Raw genomic sequence first — 27,920 nt, 5'->3', positions numbered from 1 at the left:
CTGGGGGTGAGGTGGAGAGAGTGCAGTGCAGGGCGAGTGAGGAAGAGAGTTTTTGATAAAGATAGCAACCCCGCCTCCAGGACGAGGCTCAGGTCTATCATACCGGAGGAGGGAGTAGCCCGGGAGAGATACTATGGAATCAGAGACATCATAAAGGAGGAAAGTTTCTGTTAAGCAGATCACGTCTGGTTTGACAGAAGCAACCTGTATGGAGAGATCAGTTAAGTTTGAACGAAGGCCCCGGATGTTTGAGGTCCATACCGTTAATGAAGAGGAAGGGGGAGCATCAGATACAGAACAGGGGGGAGGAGGGGTAGGGTAAGATGTGGAAGAGGTGGAAGAGGTAGGGAGAGCTGTTGAAGGTGTGTCAGAGATTTCAGAATAGCTTGGAGAAAGGGAAGGATGGGGCGGACAAAAGGTTTGATGGTGATTGGGTGAGCCACAATGAGGTGTTATTTGAGGAGGGGGAAGAGCGAGGCAGAAGGTTGGGGGAGATGGAGGTGAGAGTTTGAAGGGGGAAGAAGCGGGGAGGACGCTTTGAGGAGGGGGAGTGAGCGGGGGGAAATCGAGAAGCAATGAGGGTGGGGAGATTTGAAGGGGAGGGGTGAGGGGGGAGTTTGGGAGGGAAGGGACAAGGGGAGGGATTTGAAAGGGATGGGATATGGGGGAGATTTGGAGGGGAGGGGTGAGGCAGGAGTCTAGGAGGGGAGGGGCGAGGGGGCGTCTTGGCAGGGAGGGGTGAGGGGGTAGTTTAGGAGGGAGGGGGCAAGGGGGGAGATTTGAAAGGGATGGGTGATGGGGAAGATTTGGAGGGGAGGGGTGATGGGGAAGATTTGGAGGGGAGGGGTTATGGGGAAGATTTGGAGGGGAGGGGTGAGATTGGATTTTTGAAAGTGTACGATTTATGGGAAACGAACATTTATTGCAAAATGAGTTTCTTGTGACCTTCGAGTTAAAAATACGTTTAAGGACGCTGGATGGAGGATGGAGTGCAGGAGAGTTTAGGGAATGTAGAAAAAAGGCACTATAGGAGATGGATATTTTTTTTGGGATGAATTGATTTGGTGAGCAAGTCGAAAGCAGCCTTTTAAAGAAGAAGAAGAAAAAGGTGTTATAAAATATGACGGAATACATAACTTGAGGGGAAAGTGTAAACATTGAAGGTTAATGAGTGAAAACTATCTGGGGAAATGGGGGAGAAACACGTGGTCGAAGAACGAACGAACGAATAAGAATGAATAAACGAATGAGAACAGAGAAGGAAATGTTTTTTTTTTTTTTTTTTTTTTTTTTTTTTTTTTTTTTGAGTTGAGATTTACACAAGGAAGTAGGCTATGGGTGAAAAGCCTGGGAATGCAGAGAACGAAAGTTATTGGATCACAAACGACGGGCCACTGAGAGAAAAACAAAGCCTCAAGGTTGTACAGTGCACACTGTACAAGGCCTTGCTCGCGACACGGCAAACAGACGATCAATTTATGCAAGATAAACACCGAGAAACAACCAAAGTTGCACACAATAACTTCACACACCGAAAGATAAATACAGTTTCGACAAAATACAATTGTGAACAGACTTAACTTCGAAAAACGTGGAGACCGTGTGGAGCTTCGAAAATCCCTGCCGCCGTCTCCAAGATCTCGCGAGAAGTCAAAAGATCATGGTCGCCAAAAATCGTCAATTAATTTTTGAATTTTTTTGGTATTTTCGTCATGTTTAGCATACGGAAGAAGTCCGAATACAAAGCGAACACGGACAGGCTTTGCATTTACAGATGTTTTCTAGTTTTTATTTGTTTGTGTGTTTAACTCCGTAGGGTCTGGACGCGATTCGAACTCCGAGCTTGGAATTTTGTGCCAGTTATGGTTGGAAGTGAGAGATCAAGGGTTGGCCAAGGTAAGAGTTAGATGCATAGTTCATTCCTCAAGTTTTGAAACAAAAATAGTTTGCGCGATGTTCTGGGGATCTGATCGTGCCACTATCTTGTGTGAACAGGAAGCAGACGATAATGATTTGTCGCCTGCAGGGAAGACGTAAGTCTCGTTGTAGTTCAATACATATAAAATGTTCAGATACGAGGATAACATTTTAATCGTGACTTCTCATGCAGGCGCACTGATTTTGTCGTGAGGCCGAGCACAGATGATGAGAAGCGAGCTTTCCAGGAACAGGTCAGTGGGAGGGATGTGGTGGTCATTTTGATAATGGAAAGCATTTGTTATGTTTGATTGGCCTTTTCCTTATGTTTGACTTATTGAATGGTATCGTACTGAATGTAACGGCACAGATGGAATTGTACCTTGGCATTTTTAATGATAATTATCTCCCTTTAGTTGCAATGGCTATCCATTTAATTTGCGTTTCCTGTGTCCTTTATTGTGAGGTTTTTTTTTTTTTTTTTTTTTTTTGTGTATATACAAGATCGAGGCTCGTGTAGGAGCTAACATTAATCACAAAAAGACAAACTGACACATAAAACATACGATAAAGGGAGCGGGACACGAGATGGGGAGAGAGGGAAGCACACAAGTACAACATTTGAGAGCAGGGACATCGGGAGATCTGTGGGAGGGAGAGAGCTTGGGGGGGGGGGGGCACAGGAATGGTGGGGAGGGGGTGGGATAGGTATAAAACACATGGACACTGCTAGGACTTCCAGGAAAGAATTCGGAATTTCAAAAATGTGGATCTGGGGTGAATTAACGGGGGTAGAAAAGATCAAGGTTTTGGATGGGGGAAGACAAGACATCTGATTGAGAAGACAAGTGACATCTGATTCTATCTAAATCCACAAACACCTGTGACTGCAGAAATCTAAATTTAGGGTTCATTGGGGGGGGGGGGGGGGGGGATGGGAGAGGGTTTTTGGAGGTGGAATCCAGGAGAGAAGCGGCACACAGACATTCAGTGCGGAACTCTATCATGTTTTAGAACACATATACACATTACAGTCTATCATAGTTATAATTCGAGCGAAGTTGATGGCGTGCCATCGCAAATCCCCATGCTTCCCACCTCAAGCAAGGTTGAAAGACAGCAAAAAGTTCCTCCAGGATTGACGCAATATCAAATTTTGAGTTGATTTATTTTCTGTTTTGGCCCTTGTGACCCCAAGTCTCCACCGCCTTGGGCATGAACCGGGGGTCAAATCCAAAAGATAGTTACATATTTCCTGCGTCCCACAATGTTTATTGTAAGTATATACAAAGTTTTATTAAAAAATGTACTGAGATGTGCTCGTAATTGCATTCTTTGGTATTTGACCTTTTGACTCCACCCCAGGGCCCCAGTATAATGGTATCACACCTTCTTGCCATGTGGTGATCATAACTACCACTACCACTACCAAATTTGGTGCATTTCTACACAATCGTTTCGGAGATAGTGTATTGAACAGACGGACAGACGGGCAGACGGACAGACAGATGGAGTGGATTATAATAACCCCCAGTTAATTTCTTTAAGCGTGAGGATAATAAGTTATCCGTTGGTGTTTCCTTCTCTTGCTGCGAAAGCAATCACTTGATGACACTTTGTTCCCCACGTGTGTATGTTAGTGCTTCACAGATGATGAGGGAGAAGTTTAACAAAAGTTGAGCGTGCACGATGAGTTGTTTTCAAAACGCCATTTAATCCCATAAGCACATTTGAGTGGGTTGAGGCCTTGTATACACGTATGGACACTGCATCACGTGCATGTAAAGTTTAATACGGCACTTGATATTTTTGTATTCCCTGCTCTGCATCACGAAGGAGCGAAAGCGGTACAGCCAGCCACATAAGGCCTTCTCATTCCACATGCACGGGTTTGAGTCTGTCGTTGGGCCTGTCAAGGGTGTCTTCCACAAGGACACGTCGCTGAACAAAGTGCGTGAGCACTCATTGCTTCGTTCCGATCGGCCGGCTTACGTCACCATCCTCTCTCTGGGTAGGTCATTTGTGCGTCACAAAGAGCCTACTAAAACAGGAAGTAACCACAAAATGGTACTCCAACGCTTTAGGCTAAAACAAATCTTTGTTGTTTCTGGTTCTTGAGCTCCCCAAAAAGTGGATGTAATAGACGCTTGATTATTTGACAATTCTGAATCGATAATCTGAATAGGGTCCTCTGTAAAATATTCGCACCATATGGAATGCCAATTGAAATATGCCCAGATTTTAAATTTATTATTAGGTTATCTTTCCAAAATAACCTCATAGAGTTGGTACCGATGTCCATCCATACGTCTGCTAACATTTGACGAAAACGTCTTCTCACAGACTACCTGAACGATGTGGAACAAATTTGATGGGATGCATCGTACCAAATTTGGTCCATATCGGTCGAGTAGTTTGTGGGAAGATGATTTAGTCAAATGTTAACAGACGGATGTATGTACGGACTGTTTACCAAACCAAAACTGATTGCCAACATCCGGATACTGTAGTTTTAAAAGTGATTCTTCATAATCAAGTGATAGGGCTAAAAACGATATACATCACGAAGTCTCAAAAAGTTATGGACGGATTCTGGCAGAACTGAGTGGATGAGTTGGTGAAGTGGCAAGAACAAGTCTATTAAATTTTGGTTCATGTCTGGATCCAGATCCAGCCTATCAGTGTGATACAAAACGGAAATTGTTCAGCCTGGCGGAGGTATCTGCCCTACCGAGTGTTGTAGTGGTTGTTCTGAGGCAAATACTTCATTGTAGCAGTATTGAAGCTTCTCGTCCCATGTTCATCCTCATTGTTCGTCTATTTAACATCTTTTTTTTCTTTGAACTCCTTTTGTGGGAAGGGTTTCTTCTTCAGAAAGTCTCTCTCTCTCTCTCTCTCTCTCTCCTCTCCTCTCCTCTCGCTCCTTCACTCCCTCGCTCCCTCGCTCCCTCGCTCCCTCTCTCCTTCTCTCCTTCTCTCTTGCTCCTTCTCCTTCTCCTTCTCTCTTGCTCCTTCTCCTTCTCCTTCTCTCTTGCTCCTTCTCCTTCTCCTTCTCTCTTGCTCCTTCTCCTTCTCCTTCTCTTCTTGCTCCTTCTCCTTCTCTTCTTGCTCCTTCTCCTTCTCTTCTTGCTCCTTCTCCTTCTCTCTTGCTCCTTCTCCTTCTCTCTTGCTCCTTCTCCTTCTCTCTTGCTCCTTCTCCTTCTCTCTTGCTCCTTCTCCTTCTCTCTTGCTCCTTCTCCTTCTCTCTTGCTCATTCTCCTTCTCTCTTGCTCCTTCTCCTTCTCTCTTGCTCCTTCTCTCTTGCTCCTTCTCTCTTGCTCCTTCTCCTTCTCCTTCTCTCTTGCTCCCTCTCCTCCTCCTCTTTCTCTCTTGCTCCCTCTCCGCCTCCTTCTCCTTCTCTCTTGTTCCCTCTCCGCCTCTCTCTCCCCTTCTCTCTTGTTCCTTCTCCTTCTCCTTCTCTCTCGCTCCTTCTCCGTGTCCTTCTCTCTTGCTCCCTCTCCGCCTCCTCCTTCTCTCTTGCTCCCTCTCCGCCTCTCTCTCCCCCTCACCATTCACCAGTTAATTTGCATCAAGTTCCCTTCTTTTTGCAGTTACCACTGAATGTAGTTGACGCCAGAGGTGTATGATGCCGTTTGTGGGGATTCGTTTCTGGCCTTCAAAGTTCGATAAAATCTTAGCCCCATTTGAGCTCCTGCCATCATTGTTTAGTCGCTGGTCGTGCCGTTGATGTGATTGCCATCTGTTTGGCGAGGGTCCACTTTGAGAACGTTCCTCTTTATGCTCACTTGCTGCCTCATGTGCTTGTAGTTGTTGCAGTTCTTGTTGTTCTTTTTCTTGATCCCAATCTGGTTCCTTAGCGAGGGACACACTTTAAAGAGTGGTTTTGATATCAGAGTTTACCATGTCTTGAGCGTCTCGGCTTTAAGGCACCAGAATGTGCATGCGCTTGTTGTCCCCCGTCGCGCAGCGGAGCGAAAGGGGGACTATGGTTTTCCCCTCCGTCCATGTGTCCGTGCGTCCGTGCGGGCGTGCGTGTGTGTGTGCGGGCGTGCGTGCGTAAGCGAAGGACCGCATTCAAATTTGGTGTGTGGGTGCAACCCACGTCAAAATCCAAGATGGCCGCTGCCATGTATGTCTGATGCCATGTATGTCTGAACCTTGTGAGCTGAATATCATGAAAAATAAGCGAAGTACCAACTTCTAATCTGGTGTGTGGGTGTATCTAGGCACAAGGAAGAACGCTGTTTAAAATTGGGTCGCCACGTCAAAATCCAAGATGGCCGCCGCCATGTATGTCTGAACCTTGTGAGATGAATATCTTGAAAAATAAGCGAAGTACCAACGTCTAATCTGGTGTGTGGGTGTATCTCGGCATAAGGAAGAACTCTATTGAAAATTGGGTCGCCACGTCAAAATCCAAGATGGCCGCCACCATATATATGTCTGAACCTTGTGAGCGAAATATCTTGAAAATAAGCGAAGTACCAACTTCTAATCTGGTGTGTGGGTGTATCTAGGCATCAGGAAGAACGCTATTGAAAATTGGGTCGCCACGTCAAAATCCAAGATGGCCGCCACCATATATATGTCTGAACCATGTGAGCGAAATATCTTGAAAAATAAGCGAAGTACCAACTTCTAATCTGGTGTTTGGGTGTATCTATGCACAAGGAAGAACGCTATTGAAAATTGGGTCGCCACGTCAAAATCCAAGATGGCCGCCGCCATGTATGTCTGAACCTTGTGAGCGGAATATCTTGAAAAATAAGCGAAGTACCAACTTCTAATTTGGTGTGTGGGTGTATCTCGGCATAAGGAATAACGCTATTGAAAATTGGGTCGCCACGTCAAAATACAAGATGGCCGCCACCATATATATGTCTGAACCTTGTGAGCGAAATATCTTGAAAAATAAGCGAAGTACCTGTAGTGAAATTATACCGAAGGTGAACCCAGGGAGTGCTCGCTTATCCCACTAAAAGGGGCGTCTATAAGACCCGGGACAACCGCGGCACAAAGACACTCCAGCGGCACTTACTGTGACATAGTCCTGTAGTTTGAATGGTATGTACGCCCCTATATGCTGCGCTTGTTTTGTTTTACCGATTGATATCGGACATTGCCCATGTAATACTCTGATTCTAATGTCTGTTACATGAATGTATTTTACAGGATGTTATTACAGATCTAAATGATATTAAACCTACCCAAGGGACAAGTCGTGTCTGTGCTTGATTTTCACGACATTTAATATCATTTAGATCGACGAAATGACTGAACACAAGATGATCATGGTACCGATTCTCGATGCCGACGCTCAAGCCGAGGGGTCGGGATCGGAGTTCACCCACTGGCTCAAAACGCTGGAGAATTACTTCGCCGCTCATGAAACAGAGCCCACCGCCGCGGTGAAGCTGTACGTGTTACAGTCGAAGGTCCATCACCGCGTTTACCGGAGCATTGCTCGATTTGAGACGTATGCTACGGCTCTGGCTGACCTAAAGTGACTATACATAAAGAAACGGAGCGCCGTGCACGGCCGGCATCAACTCTCCCAGCGGCGACAACAACCAGCGGAATCGATCGATCGCTACGTGCAGGAGCTGCGTTACCTATTGGCGGACTGCGTCCAAGAGGTACGGACCCATGAGCAAGTCCAGGATGACCTTCTCCGAGATTCTTTCATCTCTGGAATTAATTCTGGAGTCTTGAGGCTCCGACTCTTGGAGACCGCGGAGCTGACATTTACGGAGGCACTACGGCTGGCACGCGTCTTTACAGATGCCCGTGAACAATCCACCGCTTATGACCACCCACGAGTCGTGGTGGGGACTTCTCAACTCGCGCGACCGGAGAGGGTTACCGCCGAGGATATGGGGGAGGACGATTGAAACTTGTGATAAAGGGACGCACGTTCCCAGACGTGTATCTCATGGTATTACCTGCTTTATGTGCCGACGTTCTGTTAGGACTTGATTTCCTTAAGCGACATGGACGTTTGGAAATAGACTTCGGTGGGCCGGACACGCTTGCTGTGTGCGCCATCGCTCAGATGGACGTGGAGCCTCTCTCGCTGTTCCCCAACCTGACCACTGATTGTACCCCTGTAGCCGTAAAATCGCGGCGCTACTCTCGCGCAGATGCGCAATTCATTGCGGAAGAAACGGCCCAGCTCTTAAAGGACGGTATTATAGAACCCAGTAGGTCGCCGTGGCGGGCCCAAGTCTTAGTGGTGCGAAGTGAGGCCCACCGCCGGCGCATGGTAATCGACTACTCACAGATGATTAATCGGTTTACCCAGCTGGATGCCTACCCCTTACCGGGGATGGATGCCCTGGTACGCCAGGTGGCCCTGTATTCCGTTTATAGCACTCTCGATCTGCGTAGTGCGTATCATCAGGTCCCCATCTCTAGGGCTGATCGCGTCTTTACAGCCTTTGAATCGGGTCAGCGGTTGTACCAGTTCACTCGACTCCCTTTTGGGGTAACTAACGGGGTCACTTGTTTTCAGAGGGCTATGGATGACCTCGTTGCGAAGGAGAACTTGACTGATGTCTTTGTCTATCTGGACAATCTTACAGTTTGTGGGTATGACCAGGAGCATCACGACGCTAATCTGAAGCGCTTCCTCGAGGTCGCGCGGAAATATCGCCTGACCATGAATGCGGCTAAGTGTCGTTACTCTCTACGCACGGTAGATCTTTTGGGGTACACCATGACCCATGGCTCTGTCTCTCCGGATAAGGAGCGTCTGCGACCTTTGCTCGATATGGCTCCGGCTAGCGATCGGGCTTCGCTGAAACGCGCTCTTGGGCCGTTCGCCCACTATTCAAAGTGGGTGCAAAATTTCTCCGCGAAGCTCCGCCCCCTCGTGGCCTGCGACACGTTCCCCATGGGCCCGGCCGCCATGGCGGCCTTCGAGGGCCTTAAAGCCGACATCGCTGGCGCTGCTGTAGCGATGATTGACGAGAGTGCCTCTTTCGTCTTGGAAAGTGATGCCTCGGATCATGCGATAGCAGCAACTCTCTCCCAAGGGGGACGCCCTGTGGCTTTCTTTTCGCGGACTCTCACCTCCGCCGAGCGGAGGCATTCGTCTGTCGAAAAGGAAGCGTACGCGATCGTCGAATCAATTCGGCGATGGCGGCCGTACCTGCTTGGGCGGTGTTTCCAAATCGTCACGGACCAACAAAGCGTTGCATTTATGTACGACACCTTACATGCTCAGCGCATTAAGAATGAGAAAATCACCCGTTGGCGTATCGAACTCGCCGACTTCTGCTACACCATCAAATACCGCCCGGGGAAGGATAACCTGGTCGCCGACGCCTTATCGAGGCCGGCCACTTGCGCGGGGGTTGTAACTTTGGAGGGACTGCGCGTTTTGCATGGCACTATGTGTCATCCCGGGGTGGCGCGTTTCGTGCATTTTGTGCGCAGTGGTAATCTGCCGTACTCGATTGAGGACATCCGCCGGATCTGCCGTGATTGCACTATCTGTGCGGAGCTCAAACCGCGCTTTTACAACCCTCCTATGGGGACGCTGGTTAGGCCTACTAGACCGTGGGAGCGCTTGGCGATGGACTTAAAAGGGCCGCTGCCGGTGTCGAGTAACTCTCGTTATCTGCTCACTATCGTTGATGAGTATTCACGATTCCCCTTTGCTTATACGTGCGGGGATATGTCGGCTGCCACGGTTATCTGGTGCCTGCAGAATTTGCTTTCTATGTTTGGGTATCCGGCCTACGTGCATACCGATCGGGGTGCGGTGTTCCTGTCTCAGGAGGTGAGGGGCTACTTGCTCCAGAATAATGTCGCTTCGAGCTACACCACCCCGTACCGGCCCCAGGCGAATGGGCAGATCGAACGCTTTAATGGGATTATATGGAGGGCCATCATGCTAAGCCTCCGGACCCTCGGCCGAGGCCTCGATAAATGGGCGTGGTCGCTACCTGCAGCTCTAAACTCGATCCGGGCTCTCATGTACCGCCACCAACCAGACTCCTCACGAAAGACTGTTCCACCACCCTAGAAGCTCGGGTAGTATCCAATCTTTACCCAGCTGGCTTGCTGAGCCAGGGCCCGCCTATCTCAAACGAGCGGTTTGCGCTAGCAAGTACGACCCCCTTGTTGATAAGGTGCGGGTCCTCCAGGCTAATCCTGAGCATGCTCGTGTGTTAACGGCGGACGGCCGCGAGTCTACTGTCTCCGTACGCCATCTCGCCCCTTGTGGGGACGACGACAGGGATATCGACGAACCCATCTACGAGTCTATGGACTCTACCAAAGCTTCCTCTATGGAACTACTACCGTCACTTCCGTCGTCACCCACTCCCTTGCCAGAAGGCGCTGGGGCGCCCCCTCCGACACCCACCTCCGGCAGCTATTCCGACGCGGGGGACTCCGGGCTTGGGGACGCCGTACCCGGTAGTTTCCGAACACGAACTGGCAGGGTAGTTTGCCGCCCCGACCGCTACGGGTGGACCGACTGACGTGGATTGACGTGACCCATTCGATTATTGCTGACGCTTGCTTGCAACCTGCCGAGCGGCAGTATAGTTCTAACGGCGGGGAGAATGTAGTGAAATTATACCGAAGGTGAACCCAGGGAGTGCTCGCTTATCCCACTAAAAGGGGCATCTATAAGACCCGGGACAACCGCGGCGCAAAGACACTCCAGCGGCACTTACTGTGACATAGTCCTGTAGTTTGAATGGTATGTACGCCCCTATATGCTGCGCTTGTTTTGTTTTACCTATTGATATCGGACATTGCCCATGTAATACTCTGATTCTAATGTCTGTTACATGAATGTATTTTACAGGATGTTACTACAGATCTAAATGATATTAAACCTACCCAAGGGACAAGTCGTGTCTGTGCTTGATTTTCACGACAGTACCAACTTCTAATCTGGTGTGTGGGTGTATCTAGGCACAAGCAAGAACGCTGTTTAAAATTGGGTCGCCACGTCAAAATCCAAGATGGCCGCCGCCATGTATGTCTGAACCTTGTGAGATGAATATCTTGAAAAATAAGCGAAGTACCAACTTCTAATTTGGTGTGTGGGTGTATCTCGGCACAAGCAAGAACGCTATTGTAAATTGGGTCGCCACGTCAAAATCCAAGATGGCCGCCGCCATGTATGTCTGAATCTTGTGAGATGAATATCTTGAAAAATAAGCGAAGTACCAACTTCTAATTTGGTGTGTGGGTGTATCTCGGCATAAGGAAGAACGCTATTGTAAATTGGGTCGCCACGTCAAAATCCAAGATGGCCGCCACCATATATATTTCTGATCCTTGTGAGCGAAATATCTTGAAAAATAAGCGTCGTACCAACTTCTAATCTGGTGTTTGGGTGTATCTAGGCACAAGGAAGAACGCTATTGAAAATTGGGTCACCACGTCAAAATCCAAGATGGCCGCCGCCATGTATGTCTGCACCTTGTGAGCGGAATATCTTGAAAAATAAGCGAAGTACCAACTTCTAATCTGGTGTGTGGGTGTATCTAGGCATAAGGAAGAACGCTGTCGAAAATTGGGTCGCCACGTCAAAATCCAAGATGGCCGCCTCCATGTATGTCTGAACCTTGTGAGCGAAATATCATATCATAGCATGTTTTCTGCGTCTTACACTTTGTCAACTCACATCACTTCCCCGACGGGGGACCGAGGCGTAACGCTTGTTTGTTTCTGAATGCATGCGCTTGTTTGTGTATGGTGTGCCTGCGTGGTTTTATTGTTGCTTTGTTTGTTTGTTTTTTCAAGTTTTCGTTGTGTTACTGACAGTGCGTGATGCCGCTGCGAGACTCCCAAACGGGGAGGGAACTCGTGCTGAAATATGTGAGCTTCTCAAAGACTCGCAGTACCTCGCTTCCGACGTCACGAATGCGCAGGTATGGAACATCCGATGTGTTCAGAGGTGTTCAAAATGATCAATGTTTTTTATATTTGTATTTCAATGATTTGCTATTTAACGTTAATAGCTCTTATTAGTTAGTCCCCAATGTTAATAGATTCGTTTTTGGTTAACTTCATTGCCCCCTTTCGTAGTTTTCAAGACGTTGATGTCGAATGCATTAATTGCAGATAAACTCGGTGGTGAGTGGCGCACTGGACCGATTGCATTACGAGAAGGACCCCTGTGTGAAGTACCATGTTGGGCGAAAGATCTGGCTGTATTTGCACAGGCGGCGTACGCACCTTGAGTTTGGTCAGTCGTCACGGTTACGATGTATTTCACATTATCCCAGTTTTGCATTTCTATGTGTGCTACATGTGTATATGCAAAGTTTGTTTCTGTTGTACACAAGTGCCATTTCTGTCTGTTACCTGGTGTCGCTTATGATGGAATTGTGACCAAACTTGGCACAAATGATATTTGGTATGTTGCAACTCAAGTTTGTTCACGGCATTTAAAAAATCGTGGCCTAAAGGGGTCTACCGAGGGTCAAAGTGGATCCGGGGCTTGCCCCCCCCCCCCTTCCCAGAATAGGTATTCGCTCTCTTCTCCGAAACTACACACACGATTTTGATGACACTTGACCACAACCTTCATCATCCGTGATGTACCGAAGTCTGTTCCCGGCACTAAGAAAATCGGGCCTTATGGGGGTTGTGGGGGGGGGGGGGGGAGGTTGCCCCCCAAAATAGGTATTTGCTTTCTTCTCAGAAACTACACATACAATTTTGATTAAACTTGACCACAACCTTCAGCACGCATGTTGTGCCAAAGTTTGTTCACGGTATAAAAAAAAAAAAATCGGGCCCCGAGGGAGTCTATTGGGGGGGGGGGGGGGTTGTCCCCCCAAAATAGCGATGTTTACCGTGACGTCACGTACCGGCCCCAGGCGAAGAATGAGAAAATCACCCGTGATGTACCGAAGTCTGTTCCCGGCACTAAGAAAATCGGGCCTTATGGGGGTTGTGGGGGGGGGGGGGGGGGGGAGGTTGCCCCCCAAAATAGGTATTTGCTTTCTTCTCAGAAACTACCCATACAATTTTGATTAAACTTGACCACAACCTTCAGCACGCATGTTGTGCCAAAGTTTGTTCACGGTATTAAAAAAAAAAAAATCGGGCCCCGAGGGAGTCTATTGGGGGGGGGTTGTCCCCCCAAAATAGCGATGTTTACCGTGACGTCACGTACCCGATCACGTGACCGTGCTCTTTGTTTTGGTTGGCAAAACACCAACCATGCTGGCTGTTTCTAAGTGGTGAAGTTTTACGATCATTGACGTGACACCATTTCAAGGACAATGCCTGTGAGCTGCTGTGTTGTTAATTGCACAAATAGATTTGAAAAGAACTCTGGAATAAGTTTCTATGGAATTCCAGAGCCACTCTCCATGTGAAAGAAGAAGAAACGCACTATTTTGTCCTTCCAGGACGTGATCACGATAACGCGATCTCCCGCGGTCATTTGAACCTCAAATAAAATTCCAATTGCAGATTTGTCAATAGATGAGGTATATTAACAAACGAATGAAACAGATTTGGTCAAATTCTGCCTTTTTTAAACTTGATCGCATTTGACACAAAGTTGTGAGCAACTAAAGAAGAAGAAACGCACTATTTTGTCCTTCCAGGACGTGATCACGATAACGCGATCTCCCGCGGTCATTTCAACCTCGAATGAAATTCCAATTGAAGATTTGTCAATAGGTGAGGTATATTAACAAACGAATGAAACAGATTTGGTCAAATTCTGACTTTTTTTTAACTAGATCGCATTTCACACAAGGTTGTGAGAAACTAAAGAAGAAGAAGAATCGTTTGGCTTCTCAGATAAAATAAAAAATTCTGTCTGCAATTTCAGGTTAATTTTCTTTTTAAAATGGCTTTTTCTGCAATCAGTGCATGGATTGACGTGTGGATGTGGGTGTGGGGCGGGGGGGGAGGGATGTGTGTGTGTGTGTGTGTGGGGGGGGGGGGGGTTGGTGTGTGTGTGTTTGTGTGTGTATGCATGTGGGGATGTTTGTGTGTGTGTGTGGATGTGTGGATGTGCATGTGTGTGGACGTGGGGATGTGCGTGTGTGTGGATGTGTGTGTGTGTGGGGTGGGGGGGGGGGGTTGGTGTTTGTGTGTGTGTATGCATGTGGGGATGTTTGTGTGGATGTGCATGTGTGTGGACGTGGGGATGTGCGTGTGTGTGGATGTGTGTGGGGGGGGGGGGGTGGATATGTGTGTGTGTTGGGGGGGGGGGGGTTGGGGTGTGCATGTGGAGGAGGGGGGGGGGGGGTTGGGTGTGTGTGTGTGTGTGTGTGTGTGTGTGTGTGTGTGTGTGTGTGTGTGTGTCGGGGTTGTATCCAAGGGGGTTGTGTCAAAGCATGTCCAATGAAAGTGGGGTTGTATCAAAAGTGGGGTTGTATCAAAAGTGGGTGCGAGTAAACCGGTCATCACTGCCAGCAGTTTTAAAGTGGCAGTTCTAGTGGCAGAGTGGCAGTGGCAGTTCTTACTTCTTCCCCACACACACCCAGGCCTCATGAGGTTTGTTGTTGAGACGCTGTGATAGTATGACTTTGCCTTTGATAAAGCAGAATGGTACATCATTCCCGATCGCATGATACCACAGTGGCTTCACATGACCACTTAAAAAAAATTGTATGCCTCTGGTGACCTGAATGCCTTCAGTGACTCCCTCGTGTAGATACCCGGTGTGTCGATCAAGTACGTGTACACGTCGCCGTAGTTCAAATCTGGCCAGCAAGATGGATTGTTTTGCCATCCTTTCAATGCAAATGGATCTGGAAGAATATCCTCACCATTCCTATAACTCAACTTCGATTTGTACCGAGATTTTGCAACAGTGTCAAGACTATTAAAATACTCCGAAACGATCACGTGTGTCGAGCGACGCCATTGTGCAAAACAAAAACACTGCGCTTTTGCCAACCAGGCTGCTGCGCATGCGCGGATATGGTGGGTTTGTTTATAAACAGTGATCATCGCTATAGGTATTTCCTCTTTTCTCTGAAATGAAATGAAACAATGAAGGTATTTCCAAGATATTGATATTCCCAAGATAGGTATTTTTTTGTTTGTTTGTTTAATGTCTTAAGATTATGTTGGTATGATTGGAGATGCTGCCCTGTTTTCTATCAACCATTGAAATTGGTTTAATATACCGTGATACTATTTAAAATACCTTTAGTCAGTGTAGTATACCGCTTTATTCTACCAGGTGAGCACCCAGGTTTATATTGCCCCTATTTTTTTCCCTTTGGCCTACAACCTACACAAAGTGCTGTCAGAGCACGATGTGGACCTGAGATCGCAAAGTATTTGTTAGCATTTCCATCTACAACAACCCTCTGCAACAATCGTTGATCTCCAAAACTTTGAGATTTTCCTAAACCCACAATGCAAGTGGCCTCGTCAAAAGTTTAAATTGTCCTCATTCGATGACCATGTTTTACCACGCGATAAAAATATGATGTTTGACCACACATATGCACTCACTATAAGTAGCTTCACCAACTTGATCTTAGAATTTCCGCATTCCAAAATCTCGACGATATACAGTCACGTGAAAAAGTAAGTACACCCCATGTAAAGTTTTGGCTTTTTCAACATATTTCAACATACAGCTATTTGATCTTCATTTCAACAAAATTGATAGATAAAGGTGATATAATATAACAAATATCATGAAACATTTACATTTTGTAGTCCATTGTATAATTTAAATAAACATAAATGCAAATTTCGCATGTGGAAAAAGTAAGTACACCCCTACATTTATCACTACTTCAAATACCTAAAATTAGAATCAGGTGCACCAGCTCAGGTGCAAATGATGAGAACATCGTTAGAGAGGATCAGGGAGGAACCTGTCTTATTTAAACCTCAGACATTTAGTTTGGTTTGCTCTTTGTTGTTGAAGTGTGTGGCGTCACCATGCCTAGATCAAAAGAGCTCTCTGAGGCCTTCAGAAAGAAGGTTATAGATGCCGACGAGTCTGGGAAGGGATTTAAAAAGATCTCCAAACAATTTGAAATCAATCATTCGACTGTCCGGAAGATCATCTACAAGTGGAGAAGATTCCAAACAACTGCCAACTTGTTCAGGCCAGGCCACCCCAGCAAGTTCAGCCCGAGAGCAGACCGCAAGATGCTGAAAGAAGTCTCGAAGAACCCCAGAATGTCATCACGGGACCTACAGGTAGCTCTTGCCACTGTTGATGTCAAAGTGCACGAGTCTACCATAAGAAAGAGGCTGCACAAATTTGATCTACATGGGAGGTGTGCCAGGAGGAAACCTTTGCTGTCCAGAAAGAACATCCGGGCAAGTCTAAAGTTTACCAATGAACATTGAGGCAAAGACCAACACTTCTGGAACAATGTGCTCTGGACTGATGAGTCAAAGGTAGAGCTATTTGGCCACAGTACCAGAAGACATGTTTGGCGAAAACCAAAGACAGCATTTGACCACAAGAACCTGATACCAACTGTAAAGAATGGTGGTGGAAATATTATGGTTTGGGGCAGCTTTGCTGCATCAGGGCCTGGGCAGCTCACCATCATAGAATCCACTATGAATTCTTCATTGTACCAGAGGGTGCTTGAGGATAATGTGAGGCCATCTGTCGGAGAAGTTGAAGCTCAACCAAAGGTGAACCTTGCAACATGACAATGACCCTAAATATACCAGAAAATCCACCAAGGAATGGCTGAAAAGAAAGAAATGGAGGGTTCTGGAATGGCCAAGTCAAAGCCCGGATCTAAATCCCATTGAGATGTTGTGGGGGGATTTGAAACGAGCTGTGCATGCAAGAAACCCCTCAAACATCGCACAGCTGAAAGAATTCTGCATGGAGGAGTGGGCAAAAATTTGTCCCAGTCGATGTGAGAGACTGGTAGACAGTTATAAGAAACGCCGACTTGAGGTTGTTTCTGCCAATGGGGGCAATACCACTTCTTAGAGCCAAGGGTGTACTTACTTTTTCCACATGCGAAATTTGCATTTATATTTATTTAAATTATACAATGGACTACAAAATATAAATGTTTCATGATATTTGTTATGTTATATCACCTTTATTTGTCAATATTGTTGAAATGAAGATCAAATAGCTGTATGTTGAAATATGTTGAAAAAGTCAAAACTTTACATCGGGTGTACTTACTTTTTCACGTGACTGTAGAACCCTGGCCCATCACAACGATCCTGAAAATTGACAATTTGCACAACACGTTCTCGCGATAGCTTAATTCTTCTCGTACTTGATACTTTTCCAAGCACCATAAATGTCAATCTGCCAATTCATTAATAAGTTCTCATCACCATCCCATCACGACCTTCATTGCCATTCCCAATCAGTACATCCCTAAATGTGTTAACTTCTGAGCTTCCACACACAGGTGACTGCTTGCGCAACCTTTAGCCATGGCTGGGACGTCACCGCTCGTTATTGCACGAAAGTCCGAGTTTTTTGGTCCTCACTATTTACACCAACCTGCTCACCAAGTACGTCACCTGGAACGCTCACCTCGTTCGTTCCGACATTTGCTTCATTAATATTCTGCCGAACCACGCCATTAATTTTCAATTTCGTTCCAAAAATTTTAATCACACCTCGTTCCGACTCACTAGCTTACATTTCCAAAAGGCATTCATTAGTTGATCCATTTTATCACCATTTGAACCCACCCAGGCACCCTTTCCTCCGGCACCACCTGGCTCCACCGAATGCTGCACCTCTTATTGTGGCTCTGTGTTCCACCTCTTGTGGCTCTGTGTTCCTCCTCTTATTGTGGCTCTGTGTTCCTCCTATTGTGGCTCTGTGTTCCACCTCTTATTGTGGCTCTGTGTTCCTCCTCTTATTGTGGCTCTGTGTTCCACCTCTTATTGTCGCTCTGTGTTCCTCTTATTGTGCCTCTGTGTTCCTCCTTTTATTGTGGCTCGGTCTCATTTTGACGAGTTGACTGGAACCCGAATCCTCATCACCAATCGCCGAGGTTTTTCACTCTTCCCCCTTCCATACATGGAGGCATGACCTCGTGGGCAGAAGGGAAGCCCATGAAAACCGATGATGTACAGATTAAATGATGTACAGATGTACATGCTACAATTTCATGAATAAACAGCATCCAGTTTAATAATTAATCAAATACCATTTCATTATCCCCAAGCTTTTTGTAAAAAAACGCAGGATATTGGAAACGGCTTCGTCTGTCACGCTATCTCCTCCTAAACGGTTTTGCAGTAACTTGGTAGCTATGATCACCACATGGCACAAAGGTGCAAGAACAGTATCATTTTGGCCTCTCCCCCTGGGATAAGGTAAAAGGTCAAATACCAAAAAATGCAATTACGGTTTGTTTGTTTGATTTAAACATTTTTGGCTTAGGTGTTGGTTTAGCGGTTAGGGTGCCGGCTTGGGATCCTATGATCCTGGGTTTGGATCCCGGTCAAATCGCTGAATTAACGCCAGGGCGGTTGACTCAACTTGTCATCCTTCCGAGGTCGGCAAATTGAGTACCAGTTCGCTGGTAATTCCCTGTGTGTCGCAAAGGGACTAACAGGGTTGGCGGCAGGAAGGGCATCCGGCCATAAAACATTGCTTCAAAAAGAAACCATAGGTGAGTTAAATTCCAAAGTAAAGGAGAATCACCTGCTTGAAATCTAATTATTTCTTACAACTTCTAAAAGTTGCCAATAATATTGTCCGGGCCATTTTAGGATTTGTGTGAATAAGCTAAGATTTAGTAGTTTTTTCAGCTTTTTTTGTTTTGTTCCTCTGAAAACCAAAGAAATACAAATGTGGATACAAAAAGATTTTTTGACAATGCGCCATTTTGACAATTTGACAATTTTTTAATTCCAACAATTTTCTGGAAGAAATGGTGCATGATTTGAAAAAAGTGCAAGCGTACCAATATTTTTGGTCACGACAGTCGCATTCATAACATCCTTGAATCCACCAGCAAGAATAACCCTTTTTATGCCTCCGTCCCCGAAGGTGGCCGGAGATGTTATGTTTTCGGGTTGTCCGTATGTCCGTCGGTACGGATTAGACGTCATTTTTCTCAGCAACCACTTTCCAATTGAGACGAAACTTTCAGGGTAGGAGTGACTCCCATGCACAATGTTTTTGTGATAATCGTGACGTCATAGGTCACGTGGTATGGCAGCCATCTTGGATTAAATGCAAATAATTTAAAAATGATTTCTGGGAAACCGCTGAATGGAAAAATTTGAAACTTGGCACATTGTCAAGTAGTCCCAATGGGGAACAAAAGCATGATAATGATGACATCATAGGTGAAGTGGTATACCAGCCAAAAATGTTTCAATCAAATTCCTTATCCTAAAAATCTGAAATTGCATGCACATGATCTATGCCCCATTTGTCTTGAAATATTAAATTTATGACATCAGACGTCACATGGTTTGGCAGCCATATTGGATTTAACCTAAAACCTTTAAAAAACATCTTCTCCCAAACCACCAAATCGATTGACTCAAAAATGTACGTGTGTCATTAACTTGGCATGGTGATTAAAAGATGATCACGAAAACATCATTGGTTACATGGTGTGGCAGCCATATTGGATTGAAGGAAAATATTAAATAATTATATATCTGAAACTGCTTACCCTATCGATGCAAAATTTTACAAATATCATCTAACACCAGTGTTGCATTTAGTTTGAAAATGATGACATCATAGGGCACGTGGTTTGGCAGCCATCTTGGATAGAAAAACTAACCTTATTCGATCAACACGAAACTTCACAAACATGATCCCTGACCCATACATAATGCTGAGTGTACATTTTTAAGGTGATATGTAATGTGGTATGGCAGCCATATTAGCTTGAAAGCCGATATTTTAAAAAAATCTCTTCTCTGAAACCGCTTCACCGATTGATGTGAAAATGTGATGCTTGAAAACAGCTGAAGGGATTTAAATCAAACTTGTTTATTTTTCGGACGGTGAACGAGGGCATCTACCCGTTGTGGGACTATGTGGAGGAATATTGGCAACACAGTCACATTGCTCTTGTTCCACTTGGCAGCATCTTGGGGCCATTGTGAAATCACCTCCCAGAAATACAATCACATTGGTCTTGTTGACAAAATTACAAGATTGCTGATGTACCTGCTGCATTGCGTTGGGATTGAAGATCACTGGAGAAAACATCCCATTTCCGTTGCATTTGAAGCCCCGGTTTTGACATGCTGTCCTGATTTGATAGACTCATGCTGGGTGAAAAAACTATGTCGACTTTTGGCTCAATGAGGCAGTGAGGATATCCCAGCACAAGGGAGTCCCTGGTTTATGAACTTTGCACAAATTTCGGGTTTCCAAATATCCGTTCATACGAACATTATACTTTATAACCACATTTCAGTCTTTAGAACGTTCAATCCATCCACATGAACATTGCTTTTTTGAACATACGCACGCACGTTAAGCACTAAATGCAGGAAATGAGACCTCAAGAGTTGATTGCCCATCCACACCATAATTCACACCTCATTCACATGGGCTTCGCTTTATGTGAGACAGCTGCCTCCATCACTTCGCCATTTCACCCTGCCCCGCTCTAACTAGCTCGTTGTCGCTCGTCACCCGACACATGTTTGATCTACTCTAATTTATTCATTCTTGATTTTAAAAGTACTGCAGGACACACAATATCTGCCAGAAACCCTCTTTGCTAAAACTGCCAAAATCAAGACTTTGTTCACCTTCACTCCTTTCATTCCTCTTTTCTCCTGCCTCTGGGACAAACACCCACTCTCTCTTCAATCCCACTCCTCCCTCCAGGTCTTCAAAACAGCTGTTCACCACCATCTCTTATCTTCCCCCATCCAAAACCTTGATCTTCAAAACCTAACATCCCCTGTTAATCCACCCCAAATCAACCTCCTTCAAATCCCCTGTTTTCTTTCCTGAAATCCCCTGTAGTGTCCATCTTGTTTATCCCGTGTACCCCGCCCCAGCCCTCTCCCTTCCACAGACCTCATCATTCACATACGTCATCCACAACTTTTTGAAATATCATGCTATAATCATTTTTTGCCTGATCTCTCAATGGTGAAGAATCACTTGTAAAAATTCTCTGTTCCAGATCCAGATCCGAATCTTCACCAAAATCTAATTATTTCGTCCATATCACGTATCCAACCTCTCCACCAAATCTTGTCCGAATCCGTCCACAACATTTTGAGATATCCTGCTCACAGACAGACAGGGGTGAAACATAGCACCCATCCACCTTTGGTGGCGAAGGTAATAAGCTGCCGACGTCAGTCTGACTGAGGTGGAAAGCCTTGCTTGAACATCCACTTTTTTCTGAAGTACAGGCTCTTGACATTTTTCATCTGAATATTACTCAGTCTCTCCCTGGGTATTGTCTTTTCTGGTTTGACAGGCCTGAACCCTGTTCCAGTGGCAAAGTTGCAGTCCAAGTGAAGAACCCCATTTCCCACTGTCCGTGTACTAACCTTCCCCATCCTAACCCTCAGGAGTACGTTTGGCTGGGCTTTCCCCTCCGCATCCACTTCTTGTTTGTCTGTGTGCTCCTAACAAGAAGGATTCCATTTAAATCTCCGTCTCTGCGAACATTTACCATCTTATGAACACCCATCCCAAGTCTCTCTTCCTCGTATGTGGTGATTTCCACCTTCACCACACCATTTAGCTGGGTGTTGGCACCTCTTCAAGCAGCCATGGTATTGCTGTAAATGACATCTGTGACTCCATTGGTCTAACCTAATCAGTGAACCTTCTGAACTGGATTTCTGCCATGAGCACATCCTCCTTTATGGGCTTGATAATGATGAATTTTCCTACATCTATCTCCTATTCCTCTACTGCTCCAATAGGTTAATCTGATCATGTGCTTGCGAGAGTAAACATCTCTCTGGCTATTATCAGAGAACTGACTCAGCACCATAGTTTTTTTAAAATACAAGGTAACTCGTGGAAGAGCTAAGACACGAACATATCAGGATACAACATAACAAAGGGAAAAGCAAGATAAAGGGGAAATGCCAATAGCAGGGTGGAGGGAGAAGGAAAGGTCCTGGCTGAGAGTAAGACCCAAGAGTTTGATTGACTGTACATCTTCGAGATGGTTGTTGAGAAAGTATATGGGAGGTTTTGCGGAACAGTCCTTTCATAAAGACAGATATTTATTCAGGATTGAAAGATATATTCCATTTGTTTGACCAGTTTGTGATTTTTGTTCACGGTCTGAGGAGAGGGAAGAGGCTGCTGTCTGTCAGAAGGGTGAGGGATGTCATGGCGGAGTGTGGAGTCATCAATTATCTCAGTTTGACCGTCAACTTGTGCTTATGATAGGGACCACAAGCGGCCCTCTCATGTCAAGACTGGTCCTTCATATCGACCTCTCCTGATATTAATACTGCCTGGGAATCCTTCCACAGGAGCTTGCTTTCCCTTATGTACTCACTTATATCATCTCGTCTGCAGTTATCATTCCTATGCCCTCGGCCCTGGTACACGGACCCCTGTGGTGAGCCCGTTACCTTAAAACAAATTGCCTTCTCTTCCAAATCTTCTGTTCCAACCACTCGCTCCCTACAGCTATCATACTACACTGATCCCGAATACTGTGTCTTTCCCACTTGAGAAGGCGGAGTCTTCTAGCAGACCACTCCCTCTTGTCTCTATCACCCTCTCTCAGTCTCTCATGCTCCTGGCTCTCCTCGATCTTGGTGGATCTTTCTGTGCAGGCTCTATCACTCTTTGCCCCTGACCTTTGCTCTCACTGCTTCTCTCACTCCCTCTTAATCCTTTTCAAACCAACCCCCCCCTTTTCAAATCTGTGCTCTAAGGCTAGCTTTATCCAGCGATGCATAGTGCAGATGCAACATAATATCAAAAGTAATTTCTTGCCTCTTTCTCCAGCTCTGACATGTTTTGTCTGGTTTCTCAACAATGACATCTGCATGTAAATCTTCTCCACAAAGTCAGGAACAGATCCCATGCTCTTTCTCCCATAGTGGGGGGTTGGTTGTGTCGCTTTGTTTTCCCCACTGGAGGATACAAAGTTGGCCAGGACCATGTTTTCTGCTTTGCATATAGATTGGATTTTTAACGGTTTTCATGGTGTGTGTGGCGTCTTGTACCTGGCGCTGATCCACAGCTGTATCTAAACAATGGATGATGATCCATATGGCTGTGTGGAAAGTTTCTTCACTAAATGAACACAGTGGTTTATGTGAACAGCAATGGCGTGAGACGCAAAATTGATGCATTTCTCCTTGTACCAGCTTCAGTAAAAGTGGTTCACGGCATTTCCTTTCCTTATGGAATCTCGATGCTTCACCCAGAAAAGTTTGAAATGTGTCAAGTTTGACATATTTAATTGGGGGTAGATAGGGAGGAAATGGAAGAGGACTGGGGTAGTCCATTAATGCTGAGCAGCAGTACCCAAAAAGTCTTTAAGGTCTTTAAAGACCTCAAAGACCTCAAACTCCAACCCAAAAAGGAGACTGATCCTTAGAATCGTACCTTTGCTTTCGCAGGACCGTCGCTTGCTTTTTGTGTCGTTTACAGATTTAAAATAAAACTGTTTATTTGTTGATATCACTGGGACTGACCTTCCATATTTCTTTGTTGTGTAATAATTGCATGATTGTCATGTAGATGCTGATACGTTAATTTGTTTCTTTCACCAGAGAGGATCCATCAAGCACAAGCCGCAGCTGCCAGAGCCAAGAAAGCTCTGCAACAGAAACCACGGCCTCCTAGCAAAGTTGTGCGGTTTATCCCACCACGCACCTCATGTTCTGCAAAACTATCCCTCGTGGGCCATTTCTACCGCCAATTCACTATGTTCTTGTGCTTCTCGTGCTGGTGTTCCGTCTTATTCTGATTTTTGCTTTTCTTCATCTTCTGCTTTGGATTCTTCTTTTCACATTGTCCAGACTCTCTGCTGATTGGTCAGCTACACAGCAATCGTTTTGGTTTTGCTTGGGAGTCGTTGTTACTGTCTGCTTGACACTCGTTCCCTATGTGCACTAGGCCATCAAATGCAAACCATTGTGTAACTGATGCATTTTCTTTCTCAATCACTTTTTATCTTATTTCACATTTTCTCTGCATTTTTCTTTTTTTAAATTCTGCCACTTGCAAATTATATAAATTTGTTGTTTTCCCGAACACTAAACCCATACTGTCTTCTGTTGCTTTGATTTCCTGTCTAACAGAAAACTTCCGCAAAGGAACCATTTTTGCTTACTCACCGAGACGATGGCGCATCTTCAGCATCTTCGGGCCACCCCATGTCAGGAACACCCCTTACGACGCACCCTGCCAAGACCCCTTCATCCTCTTCGGTCCCTTTGGCATTAGGAGTCACGGGTGGAGATACCGAGAGCCACGAGTGTGACTCTGTCAAAGTGCAGCAAGGGTAAGCTCTGATGTGGTATCTGAGTGGAAGGGAAGGTGTTGCGGCTCAGCGGATACGTGTTTTTGTTTTTTGTTTGCTCTTTTTTTTTAGCCTCATTCATTCAAATGTTAGGGTTTTACAATCACCAAATTTTCCACTTGTTCTTTGAGTCGCTTTTCAAAAAAAACAAAAACCGTTTGCCACCTAAATATCCAAGATAGTCGCCATTTTTTCAAGATGGCTGCTAATTATGGCCTGTAATTGCACTTTTTTTGCATAAAAATTGACAAAATTGTCCAATTTGAATGATCTTAGGTGTTTTATGTTTTTAATTGTGCAGAAACTTATATGTAACTCCTGCACCTCTTCATTTGTAACTTCAAATTATTTCTGGTTAGTTTGATGAAATTGTTTATTTGTATTATGTCTGCACTCTATCTTATACTATACTTTGGATGTAAGGCTGCAGTAGTGGAGGTAGTACTTTTGCTTCAGAAGTCAGCTACATCTCTTACATGGACTACAATCACTCGGCCTCATTGATTAGCCAGCTCTCACCTATGGCTTCCAAGAAGTTGCTAGTGCACGGCAACAGTCACGCCTCGGTGAACTGCGTTGGCTGGCAGGCTAAACTGTGAGAGTAACATGCGGAGAGACTACACATGGGAAGGAGCATGTCTAGCTCAAACATCATGTGCATGACGTCAGCAAGAAGATATGGATATTTGTAGATGATCATTGATCATCAAAGAAACCAAAACAGGAGCTCCATTCAGGAAGACCATGCTACGAGGGAATTAATGTCGATGCACTACCAGGGCACACTGGTGACATCACTGCTCTGCAACTCAGCATGGAGTTCAGTGTCAGATCATTAACAAATAGCAGTAATTTATTTTCCAAATGTTATCTAATTAGCACCATAACAGTTGGAGAACCATACCTGAATTGGCAGGATGTGCCAGCGTGCGAGAGCCAAGGCAAGGAGGAGAGGCTTTGGTAATACAGATGGTGTGCAGATCGCACAGGACGTAAATTACATAATGGATCAGGCTAGGTGTAGGGCAACTGCGTGAACCTAGTTGAATCCCCATACTAGAAAGCCCGCCCATGTGGTAAAAGGAAAACCCCTCGGCCTTAAACCATTTACCTACAGCTTCTGTAAGATGGCCACACCGTCAAATTGGAAAACTGATTGGAGTAAACGTCACCTTTGTCAGCAGGGCAAAAAATAAGGCCTGAAAAGGTACCAAAGACGGTAAAAAGAAGCATCAGAGAGCCTCGAAAAGGGAAAAAAATCTAATTCAGCATAATTAAGAAACATGTGCATCGACCACAGGATCATTGTAATTGATCAACTCTGTCAATTCTTTATATGCGGAAAACCACAATCCAAGGCCATCATTGGCAACCAACCATCTTGAAATTTTAGGTGGCTAATGCCTTTTCTAAATAAGTTACCCAAGAAGAACACACATGCAAAATTTGGTGCTTGGATCAACATTCTTTTTTTAGTATGCAAGGTCTCGAACATAGAATTGATCAGGATATAACAGAAGAAGAGGAACTGTTGAAGGAGAGGGGGAGGGGATCTTTTAACATCTGACTGTCAAAAGACCTAGAAGACCCCAAAGACCCTGAGGATCCAAAAGACCCCAAGGACCTCGAGGACCCAAACGACCCAAAAAGACCCCAAGACCCCAAAACCCCAAATACCCTTAAATATCTAAAAGACTGTAAAGACCCAGACGCCCCTTGAAGACTAGGAAGACCAAAAATATCCCAAATACCCTTAAAGACCCTGAAGACCCAAAATGCTGAAAATACATAGAAGACCCAAAAACCCAAAAGACTGCGAAGAATGGGAAGACCGAAAAGATCAAAAAGACCCTGAAGACTGAAAAGCCCGAAAAGATTGAAAAGACCCAGAAGACTGAAAAGATCCAGAGGAACCAAAAGACCACGAAGACCATCAGACCCAAAAGACCCCGAGGACTCGAAAGACCCAAAACAAGAGTAATTATATCTCTTCTATTGGAAATGTAGATGGTAACTTGCAAACCGAGCCTCATGGGGGGTGTACAGAAGCGGGGGTTTTTTAACAACAATAAATACAAGGTGTAGGGAGGTGAAATTTGGCTGTACATGATGTGCAACACACGCGGAATAAAGCGAGTGTTCATTTACATCAGAGGATGTCTAATAAATAAAGATATAAGCACACCTGACACTAGGCTGAGGCTTCAGACTTTGGCATGCTCATGGGCTGCACATTCGAATAAACAGTTCCAGCCTGTCATTTCTGAAGGGCTTTTTACTGGTATACGTGTATATTGTGAAGAATCAATTAAAAAATTATTGTATCTGGATGTGTATTCAGATCTACACAAAAATCTAATCGATTAGGCCTTTCACACACTCAACCTGTCCACCAAGTTTCATCCGAATCCGTTCATAACCTTTTGAGATATCGTGCTATATGTCGGTTTTAGCCCGATCACTCAATGGTGCAGAATCACTTGGAAAAAAAATTCTAGTATCCGGATCCGGATCTTCACCAAAATATAATCATTTCATTCTTGTCACACACCCAAACTCTCCACCAAGTTTCATCCGAATCCGTTCATAACCTTTTGAGATATCGTGCTATATGTCGGTTTTAGCCCGATCACTCAATGGTGCAGAATCACTTGAATTTTTTTTTCTAGTATCCGGATCCGGATCTTCACCAAAATATAATCATTTCATTCTTGTCACACACCCAAACTCTCCACCAAATTTCATCCGAATCCGTCCACAACTTTGAGATATTCCATTCACAAAAAAAAACACAGACATGGGTGAAAACATAACCTCCGTCCACCTTTGGTTTCAGGGCTAATGTGATTAAGTTGAATACCAAAATAAGAAAATGTTATTCTCCTTTTAGTCCTGGTTTATTATGGTAATGAGAGCTTTTTGATATTTTTTTCAATCCTGTTTATTTATTTTTTAGCATTTAACCACATTTCCTCTCCTCCTGTAGCATCTCTCCAAGTTGCACAACTTCCACGGCTGCTTCACCCAGTATTCCGATGTCATCTGGTCAGCCAATCAGAAAGACTGCTGTTCCTGTGCCGCCTCGACAGCAACCTGTGAAGACGCAGATCGCGGTGTCACTACCGATTCAACAACCGACGAAAGTCCATGCACCTGCCGTGTCTTCCACCATTGCGCAATCAGTACTGGGGATTGGTAAAACCAACAAGGTCATTGGCATTACTAAAATAGGTTTCCAATATTTCACCTCACCTGTATGTTCTATATAGTGACGCTTTTATTTTAATAACAAGTAGAAGACTAGACCTGTCGCTTCGCTGACGGGAATAGCAGTGTTATAGATCGAGATAGATTTGCGTATGCTTTAGAAGGCGGTGTATAATCAGAAATACTGATTGATAGAGCGATATATTACTGTTATATGTTGAAAGAAAGCGTATTGATATGGCAAGCGTTTTCTGAATCTAATCGGCATAAGAAACTGGATTGAATGAAACTCGCCATTAATATAAGTGAAGAAGAAGATGGAACCACCTTTTGAGGCCATTTTCCACGCAGGGCGGGGTTGACCTTTTTGGGGCACCTTGGTCC

The 27,920-nt window shown here is 45.1% G+C and overlaps 1 protein-coding gene across 4 annotated transcripts in view; it reads left to right on the top strand.

Moving 5' to 3' along the window:
- NFRKB (nuclear factor related to kappaB binding protein) overlaps positions 1 to 27,920 on the top strand; it is a 163,720-nt gene that overhangs the window by 115,076 nt on the left and 20,724 nt on the right. For 3 of the 4 annotated variants that reach the window (XM_068121764.2, XM_068121763.2, XM_068121761.2), the window contains 9 exons: positions 1,817 to 1,896; positions 1,996 to 2,033; positions 2,111 to 2,171; positions 3,754 to 3,928; positions 11,707 to 11,813; positions 12,007 to 12,130; positions 23,578 to 23,657; positions 24,109 to 24,311; positions 27,316 to 27,538. In XM_068121764.2, coding sequence (XP_067977865.2) covers positions 1,817 to 1,896; positions 1,996 to 2,033; positions 2,111 to 2,171; positions 3,754 to 3,928; positions 11,707 to 11,813; positions 12,007 to 12,130; positions 23,578 to 23,657; positions 24,109 to 24,311; positions 27,316 to 27,538 — 1,091 coding nt within the window. The remainder of the gene's footprint in view (positions 1 to 1,816; positions 1,897 to 1,995; positions 2,034 to 2,110; positions 2,172 to 3,753; positions 3,929 to 11,706; positions 11,814 to 12,006; positions 12,131 to 23,577; positions 23,658 to 24,108; positions 24,312 to 27,315; positions 27,539 to 27,920) is intronic. The other variant, XM_068121762.2, reaches the window with a different exon arrangement.

Source organism: Myxine glutinosa, chromosome 7 (assembly GCF_964187855.1).
Source record: "Myxine glutinosa chromosome 7, kmMyxGlut1.1, whole genome shotgun sequence".
In the NCBI taxonomy this organism is placed as follows: Eukaryota; Metazoa; Chordata; class Myxini; order Myxiniformes; family Myxinidae; genus Myxine; species Myxine glutinosa.
The sequence above is the reverse complement of the archived record's forward strand: the minus strand, read 5'-3'. Positions and strand labels throughout refer to the sequence as shown.